The 17,385-nt window shown below is 37.6% G+C and overlaps 1 protein-coding gene across 9 annotated transcripts in view; it reads left to right on the forward strand.

Annotated features, from left to right (window-relative positions):
* The window catches only part of BNC2 (basonuclin zinc finger protein 2), a 564,611-nt gene that overhangs the window by 538,397 nt on the left and 8,829 nt on the right, over nucleotides 1-17,385 (forward strand). For 2 of the 9 annotated variants that reach the window (XR_009555331.1, XM_060237257.1), the window contains exon 6: nucleotides 11,750-11,793. The exons of the other annotated variants lie outside the window; for them this stretch is intronic. Coding sequence is in view for 1 of the 2 variants with exons in the window: in XM_060237257.1 (XP_060093240.1) it covers nucleotides 11,750-11,756 (7 nt within the window). In the remaining variant the exon portion in view is untranslated. The remainder of the gene's footprint in view (nucleotides 1-11,749; nucleotides 11,794-17,385) is intronic. 9 annotated transcript variants of the gene reach the window in all.

The following is a 17,385-nucleotide window of genomic DNA, read 5'->3' on the forward strand; positions in this document are numbered from 1 at the left end:
AACAAATAGATGTTTGAAAACATATGTATCATACAGAGACACTCAATCAGGAAAACACAACTGTGTCTTTATTTCCATCAGCCCAAAAGACTTAAGATCCATGTTTTTCAATCACCAAATCCCTATGGCAAACTGTTTTGGTAAGTGAAGAGCATTTCAAAAACAGTTTACATATGTGATCATATACAGTTTTTTAAAAGTCACAGATTTCATTGAGCTTGCTGAAGCCAATCATGTGACACAAAGTAGTTCTTTACTTGGAAGTATATCCCTTTGGATTTATTGACACTTACTTCCAAATATACTTAACTGGGATAGCATTGGTTTCATTGTAGTCAGTAGGATTAACTTGATTCTGCTACTTTAACTGGTTTGTAAATTACATTATATGAACAGTACAAGTCTGCTGGTCAGTTGTCTTCTGTCATGAAGTCTTTTCCAGTTCATTTTGTTTCTGCAGTTATACAAAGGTTTTCATGACTAAGTATCACTGCTGTACCGAATAGTCAGATTCTGAGCAAGCAAAAGGTACACAGGAAAAAATTGGCACAGGCTATGATAGTTATGTTATCAAAAGACATGTTATCAAAAAGGAGAGCCATTTACAAGGGAAATTTCTGTCATATATATTCCAGAATATTCCACAAATGTTGCTTTGGACAATACTTTCCATTGTATAGCAAAGAAATGTATGCCTTTTTGAAGTTTATAGGGTATATTTATGGCACGTGTCATCCAAAAAATGTAAGCATGTACAAATACATTAGTAGTTAACCTGATCTGGATAGCCCAGGCAAGCCTGATCTCATCAGATCTCAGAAGCTAAGCAGGGTCAATTTTGGTTAGTACTTGGATGGGAGACTTCCTTGAAATATCAAGCTGGGAGGACAGGGGCAGGCTTTATTCAGCCACCTCTCTGAATATCTTCCATGGTCCCCAGTAGAGGTCAGTCGCCAAAAGTCATCATGACTCCAGGTGCATTCACACACCAAAAAAAAAAAATGCTGTTCATAGATAAAACCAAATAACATATTTAGGATCCACTGGAGCCCTTAGTATAATTTTTATATAAGTATTATTCAAAAGTGTTACATATTTTCCCCAACCAAAGAAAGCACAAAGGATATTTATCTTCATTATTCTTTCCTTTATAAACAGGTGCACTGAATTTCTAAAATTACAGAAATACAGAATATTTGTGGGGTGCTTGAAAGTTAGAAAAGCTGTTAGGTTTTGCATTTACTCTAAAATTATTAGCTTTTCACAGTGTTCCAAGTTTATTTTGCCTGTGCTATTTAGCTATAGAATCTTTGCAAAGATCTTTTGCAAAACATCTGGTAACTTTTGCAGACATTTGAGCAGGAAGTAATAAGAGCACAGCTTTTTTTGTACTCAGCCTTTCCATGTCTGGTAGTAGCCAGGACTTTGGAAGGTCAAGCATGACAGACAAATAAGCCTGTGGAAGGAAGGGTGTGACAAACTGGGCATGGGCTCTCGCATCTGCTTACAACCTTAAATGTTCTGAAGCAACACCAATATATAAAAGCACTTAAGATGGAGATGTACATTTTGTGCTTTGTCTTTTCTATTGACAATATACTAGCCATTCTCTCTGGATTTGAAGGTGAATATTTGAGATACAATTGTAGCCCAGTGAGCACTCTCTAATTTAGAGTTTTTTAGATGACCTTCTGAAGAGATCATTTCTTAAATGAAATCTTACAAAAGAAACCCATTAAATGTCTAGTCCTTCAGGTAGCAAAGAAGACCTTGAAGATGTAAACCAATGTATAGTGCCTTATTGACTCTAGTGCCAAATAAGTGGAGTAATAACACCAAGACGAGAACTTATTTCAGTCACCTTAATGGGCTGTTAACTTTAGAACCCAATTACAGCCATTTCAGCACTAATTGCGGTACTAGAAATGCGAAGCATCCAACCTAATGCACCCATGAAAAATGTCACATTTTTAACGCTATAGTTAAGACACTGTTTGATCAAACACCTCTATGGAATTAATACTATTATTAACTACTGGGGTAAACTATTTTATTTCCTCTGTCATCATATTGCAAGAAAACAAAATAAGATTCCTTCAAAGAATTTATTCATTACTGCACAGGCTTTTAAAATGCAGACTCAAAAATGAACTATTTCACAGTACAAAAGAGATTTCATAATATAAAAGAGATTTTTATACACTGATAAATATTTTACTTGAAGTATTATGTTTCTTAAAGTAACATCTAATTTCCTGGGATCTGTACATTTTCATTCCCACCAACCTAGACATGGAACCAAGCTGTACAAACATCTTGTGATCTCTTCCCTTCCAGCTCTTGTGAAGAAGCACATTATTGGAATAATTCCTCATCAACAGTTTTGGAAGTAAAACCTCTCCAAAGCTGCATCATCAGTTCCTTAAGCATGGATGATAGAGCACTGGGAAGGATTGTGTCTAAGTGGAAGAGCATCTGCTTTGCATGCAGAAGGTCTCAGATTCAGTCCTCAGAATCGGTTAGCAGATGATGTGAAAGACCTCTCTTTGTGACTCTAGAGAGCCACCACCAGTAAGACAATATTGACCCTAAAAGACCAATGGTCTGGCTCAGTATAAGACAGATTCAGGTGTTAATGATAGCTTTAATTAGCCAGTTCCATTGTCACAATGCATTTCTTCCAAACATATATTTCCCTCTATTTCCTTTTGTTCTGAGTTAGCTGTGTTCTGAGAGTTAACTGTGGCAACAACTCAAAATCTTGGAAGAAAGCTAGGAAAAGTTAAATGACAAAAAAAAAATGGTATTAGAAGAAGTGGCACAGAAAAAAATAGCTGAAATGTGGAGATATATTTTGAGGTAAATGGATAAGAAAGAAGCAGCCCTGTTCTATTGTTCACCTTTAGAACACAAAACAGCTGTGATGTTTAACATTTTTTTACCTTATGAGCTGGGCATTCTTCTGTGCTGATTTACCAAGGGGAACTCATCCATAGAGTGGTTACTCAAGACTGATCTTGATCAACCTTGGCACCATAGAAAGGAAAGCTCTATGATGCCTTATGTTAAAGGCCTTAGTATTTCTAAACAAAGCTTGGTCAGTTTGCAGCTTAACAATCCTAACATGGCCAACTAGATCTGTAAGATGGAGCAGTGAACGTTTTACACTGTTGTCCTGACTGCAAAAACAAGGTTTTCCAAGCATCTGTAAAGACAAGTCTATTGTTGGTAAACTCCCTTCGGCACGGTTAGTCCCAAATTGTGCAGGCCTGTTTTCAAGTAGGAGAACTCTCTTTATAGAATGTGCAAGGTAAATCATACTCAAGGCTAAGTTAGGGCCTTATGTACAGGCAGACATGTTACTTGACTTGCCATTTGCTAAATCTGTATAAAATAGATACACAGCTGTTAACTGCTCCAAGTTACAAAGAAAGGAACTTTATTCTTTGCCTCCTTTTGAGTGAAAGGATGCTCATTATTAAAAGTTTGTCTTTACATTTTCACAGAGTGAAAGCATGTGTCTTTGTCTGCAAAGTGGGAAAGGTGATTCAGCCCCGTGAATAAATTTAAAAACAAAATAATATTTGCTCAGGGTGACTTATAAATAAATATGAGGCAACTATTGGTGCCAAGTGCAATTCTGCCATTAGGTTGCTAGTTAAATCAGTCCAGATTAAAACTTGTAAACTCCTTGATTTGTATGGAGAAAGACATCTGTATTTGGTTTATTAAAATCTGCTGATGTTTCCAGAACTAAATTTGCGTGCAGACAGGCCTCTGGGTAGTTATATCAAGTAAGCGGAAGCATATATGACTCGCTCATCCAGTTACCTGACTTCCAGCCCTGTACAGGTGTGCTTGAATAAATTAACATCAGATACCTCTGATGAGCCACTGCATACATTATCAACAAAGGTGAAGATGTGAAAACATGTTACCTGCCTCCTGTTATCACCTCAACACAACAGCAACCATCCCACCCCCTTTCCAATAATCCCGCTATGTTTGGAAACTTCAAAGCTAACTTTTTCAGAGTGCTTTTTCCAAGAAATGTGTGTGATTTTGGGGTCCTATAGCTCCAAGGAGTGCACTTCACACTAGTTCATGTTACACTTTCATTTATTTTGCTAATGTAATTAGCTGTGACTTAAAACCTTGTAAGTAAAAGAGGCAGCATTCAAAGATATGGGTTCTTTAGGTAACAATTTCATCAAACTCTTGAAAACTATTAGTTAAAAAAGATCAAATTAAAATTTTGTTCTAATTTAATTCTTCTAATGCTCTAACCAGTAATCATGAAACTGGTGGTCAGACTTTTGTTCTCCAGGCTCAGAAACCAGTTTCTTGTCTTGGCAAATTAGCTGTGCAATTGGACAGTGCCTCCCCCCCCCCTTAATGATAACTTCCCATCAGAAGCTAATTTTGTTACCATTTTTTAAAATAACAAAAGTAAGTTAAACGCATATAGTCATACATTTTGTTCCTGCTGACAGTGTTGGTTGAGTGCTCCCACTCTCCTTTCTTAGCATGACTGGGAGTACTTCTAGTCTACTTTCTTAGCATGGTTGGCAAATAGCATACTGTTGCTGAGACCTCCACAGCAAGGACATAACTTTATGACAACTAATGAAAAACAATGCAGTGCTAAATTTTCATCCAATATTCCTGATAAATGCCTTTTCTTGTTCACCAAAGGAGTAATTGGTTGAATAAGATTGCCTGGGATGCTTTCCATTGTCACCCTTGAAAACTCTCACAATCATTTGCAAACTGTAACATTATTTTCTTTAATTTTACATTAACTGCACTTAAAGGTTTCCAATAAAATATAAAACACTATCACTTTAAAGACAACCGATAACTTTCTTGAAAGGGGAAAAAATGAGCTTCTAAGTTGCCTAAAATCAATTGTCTTTACAAAAAGTAGGCAGAGAAATAATGAAGTTGATAGAAAAGCTGATTGTTCAGTTCTTGTTTTCAGTGATAGAATAGTATCTAAATTCACAACTGGATGCAGTTTAACCGTAACCAGGCCATTTTAGAACAATGCAACCCTGTCAAATAAATTGATATTGCAGGAAAGTTAAACTAAAGCATAGAGTTAATTGTTTTTCTCAGGGAGTTGCAGGTGCCTTTCTTGAGATATAATGAAGACCATACACTGATGCAGAAGAAGAAAGGAATGGGAGTTGCAACAACAACAAAAAAGTGGTTTTGCTGGATCTAAATATCCCATAAAGATAGGTTAGTCTGCAGAGTTAAGAGACAGATTAAAAGCACTTGTTAAACAGAGCCATGCATGAAGGAAATCTTTACCAGGATTCATGTGTTTCACACTTATTATTAAAGATGAAAATTACTTGTATGACTGAACCATATGACCATTATGCAGTTTTTCAGAAGCAGCTCCCAAGAAGCACTTTCATCTTGATTTTGAGCTCTGTAGCTGCATCAACCCCAAAATGATCCCGTCCCCCAAATTAGCAGTTAGGCCAGCTATGTCAGCTATTAGAAACTCAATATTTACCTAGCAATTTTACCATTTAGTTAAGTGTCCTGTACCAGTTATATCCCTATTAGAGTTAGATATCCAATAAGAATAATGTGGTTGTATCTCTAAAACCAGTCTATTCTAACAGTAAAAGGATGCTGAGGATAGTAATATAGTTTTGCATTTTCATAGAGCTCTTCATATAATATAAAATTAACTCCTCTTTGGTTTTCTTAGAAGCCTGTAAGAAGATAAACAGACAGACAGACAACCTTTATTGGCATGTCATGTAAGAAGATAATATTAGTGTCGCAGGTAATTTTTTTTTAATGAAGACTTTGTCCTAGCTACAAATAAGGGGAGAGATAATGAGGAATGTTTTAAATTTCTTCCCAGAGTATCCAAATCTATGTATTTTTTTTAAAAAGCCCAATTTGATTATGGAATGATTTAACCTTTTAAGTTACGTTTTGGCCTAAGAGGCTCATAATCTTATACATAGCATAGCAATGTATTTTGCAGAATTTGTTATAAAAGCATTATTCATATTTATTTCAAATAGCTATTCATTTCAGCAAAAGCATAAGCAACACTTAGACAAAATTTCACACTAATTTAAAATCATCTCAAATTTAAAACAAGACTTTACAACCATGATAAAAACATTAGTATGAAAAACATTAATAGTTGTAGGACTTTAAGAAGTTTCCTACTTATTTTGTTACTTTTTCTTCCCTTCAGTACTTTCCTTTTATTTGCATTCTCAGTTCTTTTCTCTTATTTGCATTCTTTGCTGTGTAAAACTTAACTTTTATAACAAAACTTGGGATAAAATTAGCTGACAATGTAAACAGGAAAAGTTAATTTTTATGCCTGTGCATTGCAACTACGGTAACACTTCTGTGCTGAAGAGTAATTCTCCTCAGTGTCTATGAAGCCATGTTTATACTGACACCCACCAATCTTGTTTTGTAAACTGGAAATTAAGAAAACCAGATTACTTATCTGAGCCTTTGATATATGACATAGATATTGCAGCTATCACACAATACAGTATGAAGCGGGGATGAAGAAAAGAGCCAGGTGATAGTGAAGAGGACGGCACCTGCTCACTGGGGAACTTCTGAGGACTGAGAGCCAGCTATGGAAGCAGCACAGACTCTACAGCCTTTTTAGCCAGTTCTGTCACAAAGGGGGCACAGCTGGGTCACACGGCTCACTAGTAATTGTGTTTTACAGACTTCTAAAGCAATTGGCTCAGTCAGTCCCAATTCAATAAAAGTGGAGAGCGAGAGCACTTTTGTTCTATTTTTTTTATTTGAAATTATTTCATTCAGCAGTCTGTCTTTTTTATTACCAGGACTTGACATTAGCACTCCAAGCTATATTAGCATCCATTTCAGCAGTTCAGTAATGGTATTAAAAAAACACTTAACTTCAACGGTGAATGGTTGTATGACAGTGCCATAAAAATCCACATTAAAAAAAACTTATGTATTTGTCCCTGCAATTTTTTTCTCTACTTGTTTAACCGCTTCAAAACTGTTCTGTCATTCGGAATGGTTTTTGCCCGAAAGGAAGCCTGAGTATGCTGAGGGACTTCTCTCCCCCCCCCCCCCCACCCACTGCTAAAAACAGAAAGGGGAAGGAATGAAAGCAATGGGAAGTAAAAAATAAGAACTCAAAGGGATGCTGTTTACGAAATGAAAAAAGATAAGCCTCTGTTTTTCATGTTTGTTTCAAAACTTACTGGTAGGGTTCAATAGATAATTAAAGTAAGAGCCAACCCTGGAAGGGCCAGTAAACTCAAAACACCTCAGGTAGAAGTCTTTGACACCTTGTGCCTTATTTTGAACCCAGAGTTCTCGTTATACTTAGAAGGAGCCCTTAAGTACCTTGGCAATGCATTGTGCTCATAAATGACAGTGTTAGGTTCTAAATTTTGATTAAATATTCTGTAATTAATCAGTGGTAGATATGAAGTAGTTGTCCGGGTCCAGAGCTGCAAAATGCTTGAGACATAAAACATTACAAAGTAATTAGAGTGTGTTCTTTCACAAGAGAAAGGATTGCCTTCAATAAAGAGGTAAATGATAGCATCATGTTTATTATGGACGTAGGCAGCCAGTGCAATATGATAAACTGCAGGAGATACATATATCAGTAATCATCTGCATTATTAGTGTCATTAATCATAATTCTAACAATATGACAGCAGCCGCCAACTTTTGACCAATTTTCCTTCTGCCTGTTGGCCATTATAACTTCACTAATAGACTGCAAAGCTCCTGTGTGTGTGGCAGTTTTGCATTGAGAATGGAAGGTTAATTATATTTCAGCTGCTGATTCCTTCTCTCCTTGGAAAAGCCTTAGCACTTTGACAATCCCAGGAGCTTGCTGCTGTTAAACCAGTAAAAATACTTTATTGAAATTTTCATTGTTGGTCAGGGTGAGTAGATGCTTCAAATGAGATATAAGCTCCAGGCTGGGACAGTTGCTAATGCTTCTTGCTCCAAAGTAATCCTTAGAAGTCAAGCTGAATTCATGCTTCCCTCTTTGCTTCATCTCCAGTGGATTAGTAGAAAAAAAAGAAAAGAAAAGAAAAACCTCCAAATTTAATAATCCATAGCAATAGTAAATATGGAACAATTTCATACGATCCCAGAACTGAAGTTGCTGGACTTAATCAGTGGATAGTTGTCAGCACAGTTAGGCGATTTCTAAATATTATGAAAAAATTGTGTGAATAAGTTAATGATTGTGTGTGTGTGTGTAGGAGAAAAATAGCTACCATCATATGCCAAAGCACCATACCTCATAAATCAAACCACCATGGTAAGTGGCACAATATCTTTGAAATATGATCCCAGTGTTCAAAAACCTCCAAACCATACTGACATTGCTTTACAAATGTGAATTCTTGTTAAGCTAATTTAAAAAATCAGCGACTTAAATAGCGACTTGTAATGACAGGAATCAGAAGTGAGCCTTTGTTTCATCATGACTTCAAAAGTTCTTAGTTATGCTGCTTTTATTTAAGGACATCTAACTTCCCAGTCTTCCCTACAACTTCAAAGCTAGGCAACTAAGGTTGCCAAACCCCAGTTGGGGGGCAGGGGATCCCCTGGCTTGGAGGCCCTCCCACCGCTTCATGGTTAGCAGAAAGTGTGGGGGGAGGGAAATGTCTGCTGGGCACTCCATTATACTCAATGGAGACCAGTTCCCATAGGGTACAATGGAGAATTGATCTGTGGGTATCTGGGGCTCTGGGATGGCTGCTTTTTGAGATAGAGACATCACATTTTCAGCATAGCATCTAGTGCCTCTCCTCAAAACACTTCCTAAGTTTCAAAAAGATTGGACAAGGGGCTCCAGTTCTGTGAGCCCCAAAAGATAGCGTCCCTACCAATTGTTTCCAAATAGAAGGAAGACATTTAAAAGGTTCACAGTTCCTTTAAATGAGATGGCTAGAATTCCCTTTGGAATTCAGTCATGTTTATCACAGCCTTGCTTCTGGCTCCACCCCGAAGTCTCCTGGCTACATGCCCAAAGTCTCCTGGCTACACGCCCAAAGTCCCCAGATATTTATTGAGTCAGACCTGGCAACCCTTTTGGCAACATATGATATAAAGTTATTATTCTAAATTAATAAATATCCAATAGCTAAATACAAACTCATCCACTTGAGAAAAACATCAATTTCAGGAGCATTCCCTGATACTTTAATTGTAATTATAACACAAAAGTTTCATTTCAGAGTGGTGGGTAATTGGTAACATTGCTAGTCCTTAAATATCAGTTTTGATGCACAAAATTGTGTGACAATGTACTATCAATCAATAATTTATAATTATAAATGGTTACAGATTATAGGCTCAGTTTGAATTTTCATATCACCAGCATAGCCTTTCAGTTCATGCATTGGCTGTGAGTTCATGCTGAATAAACAACAATGCAATCCTATACAGAAATACTGTATAGATTATCTCTGCATAGGATTCCATTGCTAATCCATGCATTTGTGATGAGCCCTGATCATCCCACAGATTTTGCTTTCAGAAGTCCGCATCCACCTAGGCTTGCAGTTCAAAGTGCATTCCAGAAGCATGATGCAAACTGTTGCAATGTTATTTAATCTTGGTTTTATGCAAATTATTCAGTCACTTGGGGATTCTCAGCCACTGCACTGGTGCCAAGTATCCTTATAGCAGCCAGAACGATCACTAATTCAGCTGGGTCTCTGGTATTTTTGCAGTTGTAGGAATAATAGCAGTGCTGAGTTCCTTCATATCTGATCACCCTTTCTTTTCAAAATAAAAAGAACCTTGTAACTAATCCTTTCCTCTTATGTATGATTGGCAAAAGGAAGGGCTTTGGATATGGACATAGAGATCACAAATGCTTTGTGGGTAACATACAGCATAGCAAAGCATATTATGCTGGCTATGCAGACCAGTCAAGATACTCAAAGGGATCTAGAAATTGAAAGTGCAAGGCTTAATTTTAGAGATTCCTCAGCAGTAACAGTTGCAGCTTGAAAGTCCTTATGAGAAAACTAAGCATGACGCTTGGTTCAAATATAAAATATCACTCTGACTTCAAAATATTTTCAAAGCAGTAAATGCTAGGAAATTGGTATTTTTAAGAAGGAGTTTTGCCTTTCATGGATGGCCTACACCAGGCATGTCAAAGCCACTGAAGTAATTCTTCACAGGTATGTATGACGATACTAGCTATTGTGTTTAAATAGATGTCTGTTTCATATGTGCTGAATAATGCACTTAAAAGTATATTGAAAGTGCATCATTCAGCATGTGTGAAAGCATCCATTTTATGCAGACAAGACAACGTGGTAGTAAACCCCAAAATTCCAATTAGCCAGGTCCCTGAAGCTAGTATTATTTCATTGTAGAGTTACGTTGCTTATTGTACATGAAAAATGGCTGCTAAATGTTGCTTATTTATTTCATAGGCTTAGCTCATTCTGGCAAGGTTTGGTCAGTCATTCTGTTTAAATTTTCCTGCCCAGTTTTGGATATTAAACAAGAGTCCTGACCTTAAAAAAAAAAACATAAGGAGACTGTTTGCATCCAAGCAGCTGGTAAAGTGTGAGGTTGAAGTGTTGCAGTACGACTTACACCATTCCTGAGTAACTCTGGCAACTACGCCAGTGGTTATGCTTCTCGTTTGTAATGTCTTTTGATCTTTAATGAACAACAATAGTAATATATTAAGAGTGTGCCTTGACCTTTATGCTTTTGAGCACACACAGCTGTTAGAAAAATGTAATTCTGTTCACACTGTGAGAACCATCTCACTTAACACCTCAACAGGTATGTACTGCATTACTAGGCCTTTCAAGAGTGGAGAACCTCTCAGATTTTACTTTTACAAAGAGAAATAATAGGAGCAGAAAGCATAGCAGATACATAGTTTCATGCTGTGAGCAAAGGTTACCCTCACTTTAGTGGGCTACTTTCAGCCTGCCCAAATGTCATATTGATATTAACATTTGTTTGCTTTCCATACAGATCACAAATTCTGCTTCTGCATTTTGTATGCAAAAGCTTTGGTCTCTCCTGCCAACAGCCCAATAATTCTCACTAACATCTTTCGAGTTACAACATTTATAAAGTTACAAAGTGGAGTAAACAAACCATCTGTTTGGCTTTACCATATATGTCATGCTCTCTTATTAGCATATTACGATTCATTTAGTAAACAAATTTGGTGATTTTGTTCATGTCAAAGTCAGAGGGAGCTTGAAGATGATTAACATTCCTGGGACAGGCACATTAATACATTGCTTCCTCTGCAAAGTTAAGTGGCTTCTCAGGAGAATCACCCCTTGTTGACAAGATGAGACTGTCAATTTTGTTTGCCTGCCACATTAGGGGCCGTAAGGGGATGGCAGGCTCTGAGAATGAGGAGCAGCATAGGCAGCATCATTCACTGTGAATTGAGAAAAGAAGTCTAATTCTGATAAATGGTCGACCCCAATACATCCTACCTGTTATTACAACAGACGTGCTGTATCTATGCAGTAAATTAGTTAAACCCCTAAAGAGTTTGGTGAGAGCTTATCTTCAAGTGAATAATTTGAGTGGAGAGGGAGCTGTCTTCGTGACCAGTATGAATGATTTGTTTCATATTGAAAGGGATTGTAATGACTGGGATTCCACATCTTTAATTTGCAAGAATTTGCTTGTCCTTTATTTCCTGCATTTAATAAGCACTTCTTTACTTTTTTTTTAATAGGTGCTGAACTGTATTTTACCTTTTGGATTTTCTTCCTATAAAAGGTTAATATTTTCTTAGATTCTATGCAATTCATAAAACCTTCTGAAACTAACATTGCTTCTGCTGCTCAAGTAAAATTGTCCATATTTCACTTGGTGGCACACTACTCTCTCTGCAAGCACTGGTTGGAAACGTCAGTCATGAAAAGAACTCATGTTAAGAACCATCACTTATAGGAGCATCAAGTGCTGCACCCTGAAAAAGAAGATAATATGTACTTTTTTCAGACCTGGTTTAGATGGCCCTTTCTTTTTTTCATTGCCTGAACAGTCAGGGCTAAAAAACACTAAGGAAATATGAGCTGGAAATTGTAAAATAATTTTTAGCCAGTTTCCAGGCAGACCTTCTCAGAGGCTGAGAGGACCAGGTTCCTGTGGAGAACAGGAATTTTTAAAAAGCCAAAACTTAGCCTGTTCTTGTAACTAGACTATGAGTTCTGATGCTTTGGTTTGAGCTCTCTAAAACACAGGCATTTCAGTTTTTAAATAAATGAAACATCTGATTTGGAGTTGCCTGCCTGCAACTTTGTACATGCAGATCCCATTGATTCAAATGGATTTTTTTTGGTATTTAACTGCACAGATTATTATCTTGGTTTATGTTTTGAATTTCAGGCCAGTATGAGTATACAGGCACAATGGTGCTAAACTATGCTGTCTTTTGGAAACAGCAATACAGTGCATCCTGTTGTGCATGTGTATTTAGATTGAACAACCAACTGCCACCTGTAGCAGTAGGGGTCAACTTCATCCTGTTGGAATTCAGCCTACATTCTTTTTCAAAAAGGGGAAATAGTATTTCCCCTCTAAAGTCCATTGTAGGCCATCCTCAGCTTCAGATGATGAATGCCCATAGCAGGGACAAACCAAAAGAGCTTCCTTTTAGGACCTCAAAATAAATATATAAAAACAGTGCTCAAGAAACTGGCAAAAATGTGGGAGAATGTTCAATCTGAATGTAGTATTGGTGTCTTGGCATCTGATGTACCTGCCACAGAGAAAGCTTTATTTTCCACTTCCTTCTCTAAAGCCTGCCTACCAGGTTGCCTGAACAAAGAAAGGTTTGCGTTGTTACAAGGAAGTTTGAGTGATTAATGAATCCACTTTTTGCAGATTCTATAAAAAATGAAAATATAACCCAATGTATCTTTACCATGTTTCAGAAAAATTCATTTATTGCACTTCAAGGAAGATGCCTGAGTTTCCCTTTCACATCAGAAGGAGGAAAAGAGCTTCCTCTGAAGTTGTTGCTTTATGATACACAAGCCTGCTTAAGAGCATATTTTTCCTAAAAGTGACCCTAAAGGTTGATGAAAGAGGCAGTTTGAAGGAGAGCCTGCCCTGCTGATTTTCTTACAGGAGCAATACATGTTCCTGGGTCTAAGGATCCATGGCTGGGAGAGGAGGAAAGAGAATAGTGATGTTGTATTTCAGCTTGGTTTGGGGGGAAAGGTATAGAAATGACCATTATATATACAACATAGAATTATATATACATATTTTGGGTAGCCACAGTTGTTATCTAGTTTCTGCTTAATGGCCAGTTGCATTGTATATCTATATGTTACAATGAATGTCTGACATTTGTGAATGAGCAAAACCTCAGAGAGACAGCCAGCCATCTACATGATATCAATGTTTGCTGATGGTTATCAGAAAAGCTGTCTCTCGCTCTCTTTCCAGACATTTACAAGATTCACCTTAGATTCTCAGCATCCACAAGTGAACATATGCATCTGCCAAATGTTGCACATTCATTGTAACATAATATATCATATATATCAAGAGATTTGATACTGTGGCTAAAGCGAACTCTCTAAAAATCTTATATAGTTCTAGTCAATAGTCTCTCTAGGAGCTTTGCCATTGGCTGAGATCATGTTGGCATGAAGTATATAAAGCAGTTTTTTACTTGCTATTGTTCCATTCACAGAACTGTAGGAATGGCCACGTTGTGTTGTGCTAGAAGTTCTTTACTCCCAACTACTTTCACAGAAGTACAGTCTTCTGGCTTCTTCTTCTTTTTTTTTACATTATCATACATGAAACTGCCTTATACTGAATGAAGTTCTTGGTCCGTCATAGTGTCTGCTTAGACTGGCAGCCTTCTAGGGTCTCAAGCAACGATTTTCACATCACCTATTACCTGATTCTTTTAACTAGAGATGCCAAGGGATTGAACCTGGGACCTTCTGCATGCCAAGCAGATGCTCTGCCCTCCTGGCATGCTTTAACTCTGTCTTACAAGGTACTATTATTGCAAAACAATTATGTAGGATAACCTGGGCAGTTCTGGCAAGAAAAGGGATTGGGTGGTTCAATTGGGCTTTTTTGATTTTACCTTTCACAAAGTCCTTTGAGCTGTTGATTTGCTACTGTCATAAAACATCATTTAGATTTCTTGGTCAACTGCTAAACCTGACATTAATTTAAAGTGATACATTTACACTACGACCTAGACATTGCAAGATTTGTTATTGTTTTAAAATACAAAATTAATACATTGAAGCAAACCATCATTGACTAAAAGGGGCATTAAACAGAAGTTACTCATGAACCTAATAGGATGATTATATGGGCTTCAGTCCTGCAAATGATAGCAGTCGTTGGTTATAAGAAGACCATGAGCTTAGTCCATTGCACAGAGGTGTGAACTTCTTTTCATACTCTGAAGTCCTTTATCTTACTGAAAACCAATGGTTAAACATCTTGTTTTCACATGCACACAAACATACACAATCTGTAAAAGATGATGGCAAAATTATGTTCTGCATAATAATTTTTCCCCATTGTTATAATGCTTATAGCCTCAAATTTTGCTACAGAACTTTTATACACTGATTGCATATTGATTGCCTCTCTTGGCATCCCCCAGTGCAACATCAGGGGCTGGCATTTCCATATGGTATACCACTTCACTGGTCATGGCAGGTTCTAGCAACTGATTACTTCACAATCCAGCACAGTTTGGGTTCTGCTTAAGCCTTTTAAGCCTATCTATTCTGTGCTATGAAATGTGGCCATTCACTTTAGATTATAAAATAACTCTCTCATGAGAAGTTGTCCAGATTCTTTACTGACTATATGAGTAGCACTATGAAAGACGAGTATTATTCTCAATTATAGTAGCATAATAACACTAGTCTAGGCTTAAAAAAATAAGCAAGCAAATAGCTCTTAAGTTTACAATACCACCAGTTAATGATTTGTTTATTTATTAATAATATTGTTTATTAATCTACCCTTTAAAAATAACACCCTGGGTTTTTTTAAATTGTCTTACAATTTTAAAATGAAAAAAATTGTCTTGCAATTTTAAGCGCCAGATCCAGAGAATATTTCTTGGGTTTTTTTTCTAGTAGTAGTATTAGAGCAGTAGTGATTTTTTTTTAAAATGAGGTTATAGGAGAGAGTTTCATTTGATAAAAATGGATAAAGGGAACTGGAAAACAAATAACAAAGTAATAGAATCACAGAGCTGGCAGGCACCTCCAGAGTCATTTAGTCCAACCCCCCCCCCCCCCACACACACACACAATCCAGAAACTTCACAATACCTCTCCCACACACATCCATTCCCAGTAACCCCAGCTCCATGCCCAGAAGAATGCAAAAACTTCCAGGGTCCCTTGCCAAACTGGCCTGGAGAAAAATTGCTGACTACCCCAAAGTGTCAATCAGCATATCCCTGGGCATGTAAGAAAAGGGCCACAAGAACTAAGCATTGATGCAACCCTTCTCATGTTCTGCCTAATTCACAGAACCTGCACTTCTGTCAGATGGCCATCTAACCTCTGCTTAACAACCTTCAAGGAAAGCTGAGGAAGCCTGTTCTAACTCTCAGGAAGTTCTTTCTAATGTTTAGCCAGAAACTCTTTTGATTTAATTTAGACCCATTGGTTCTGGTCTGACAGACCAGAAAACAGAAACAGAAAGCAATTCTGCACCATCCTCTATATGCCGGCCTACAACTACTTGAATGTGGTGATCATATCACTTCTCAGTCGTCTCCAGACTAAACATACCCATCTCTTTCCTCATAGGACTTGGTCTCCAGACCCTTCACCATCTTTGTTGCCCTCCTCTGGACAAGTTCCAACTTGTCTATATCCTTCTTAAATTGTGGTGCCCAAAACTGAACTCAGTATTCTAGGTGAGATCTAACCAGAGCAGAGTGAAGCAAATCCATCACTTCATGTGATCGGAATGCCATATTTCTGTTGATACAGCCCAAAAGTGAATTTGCCTTTTCAGCCACTGCATCACATTGATGATGACTCATATTTAGTGTACGGTCCACTAAGACTCCCAGATCCTTTTTGCACATACTACTGCCAAGGCAAGTCTCCCCATCCTATAATGATGCCTTTGATTTTTCCTATCTAAAAGCAGAACTTTACATTTATCTTTTACAATTTGTCTTATTTGTTTTAGCCCAGGTTTCCAGCCTGACAGGATCATCCTGTATCTGTATCTGTCTTCTACTGTATTTGTGACCCCTCCCAATTTGGTATCATATGCAAATTTAATAAGCATTCCCTCTATTCCGTTATCCAAATAATTTATAAAGATGTTGAACAAAACAGGTCTCAGGACAGATCCTTGAGGCATTCCACTTGTCACTCCTCTCCAAGAGGATGAGGAACAATTCACAAGCACTCTTAGATCCACCTAACAGTAACAGGATCCAACCCACATTTTACCAACTTGTCAACAAGAATAGCACATGGAACCTTATCAAAAGCCTTACTGAAATCAAGATATTTGGCATGGAGATGTGTAATGAAACCATTCACCACCAAGGGTACCAGAAATCTTTGATCTAAGCCCCGATGGAGGTCATGTTGGTGACATTCAAAGAAGATATTATTATAAGTAACTGAGATACAGCTGATTCCACACTAACCTTTGTCCTGGTCTCATTCTTGGCTCTTGCGTTTGTGCGGGTCAGGGAAGCAGGAAACATGCAGCCCCACTCCAGAGATGCCAATGCAGGATCCAAAAACAAGACCCACCTTGAGCCCCACACAGAAGGGAGGCAAATGCTAAGTGCAGAATCAATGAGTATAATAGGAGAAAATAGGAGTTATGATAGTGTTTTAAAAGTGGAATCTTATTAATAATATTACAGGTCTTCATTTCTAGCAAACTTATAGCAGCAGGAGGATTTTTACTTAGCTCGATGCTGAAGTACAAAATCAGAATTTAGAAAATTTTGTCTAAAGTAAAATTCCAAGAAAGTGGAAGTGTGGGTTTTTTTCTTCAAGTGAAACAGCTAACTGATCTAAAGGAAAATTCAAAGAGTTTTGATCAAAATAAATACATTTTTAAGGGCATGCAGAGCTGGGCTGGTGATCACTATGGGCTAGAGGTGGAGAGGCAATGTCATCAGTATCTTCCACAGTAGCCAGCTGCCCCAGCCTGGGAGGCACCCCTGGTGTCAATGAGCTACTAGCAAACAGTAAGCAGTCTATCCTCATCTTCTAACTTCCTTCTGTCACTTTCCTTTCCTTGACCCTCTTCCCACTTCCTTCCCCAATAGCACAGGGGTGAGGCAGACATGTAGTGGTTTCCCCTTTCACTGTGGTGAGGTGC

The sequence above is a fragment of the Heteronotia binoei genome, chromosome 4 (genome assembly GCF_032191835.1).
Source record: "Heteronotia binoei isolate CCM8104 ecotype False Entrance Well chromosome 4, APGP_CSIRO_Hbin_v1, whole genome shotgun sequence".
Taxonomy (NCBI): Eukaryota; Metazoa; Chordata; class Lepidosauria; order Squamata; family Gekkonidae; genus Heteronotia; species Heteronotia binoei.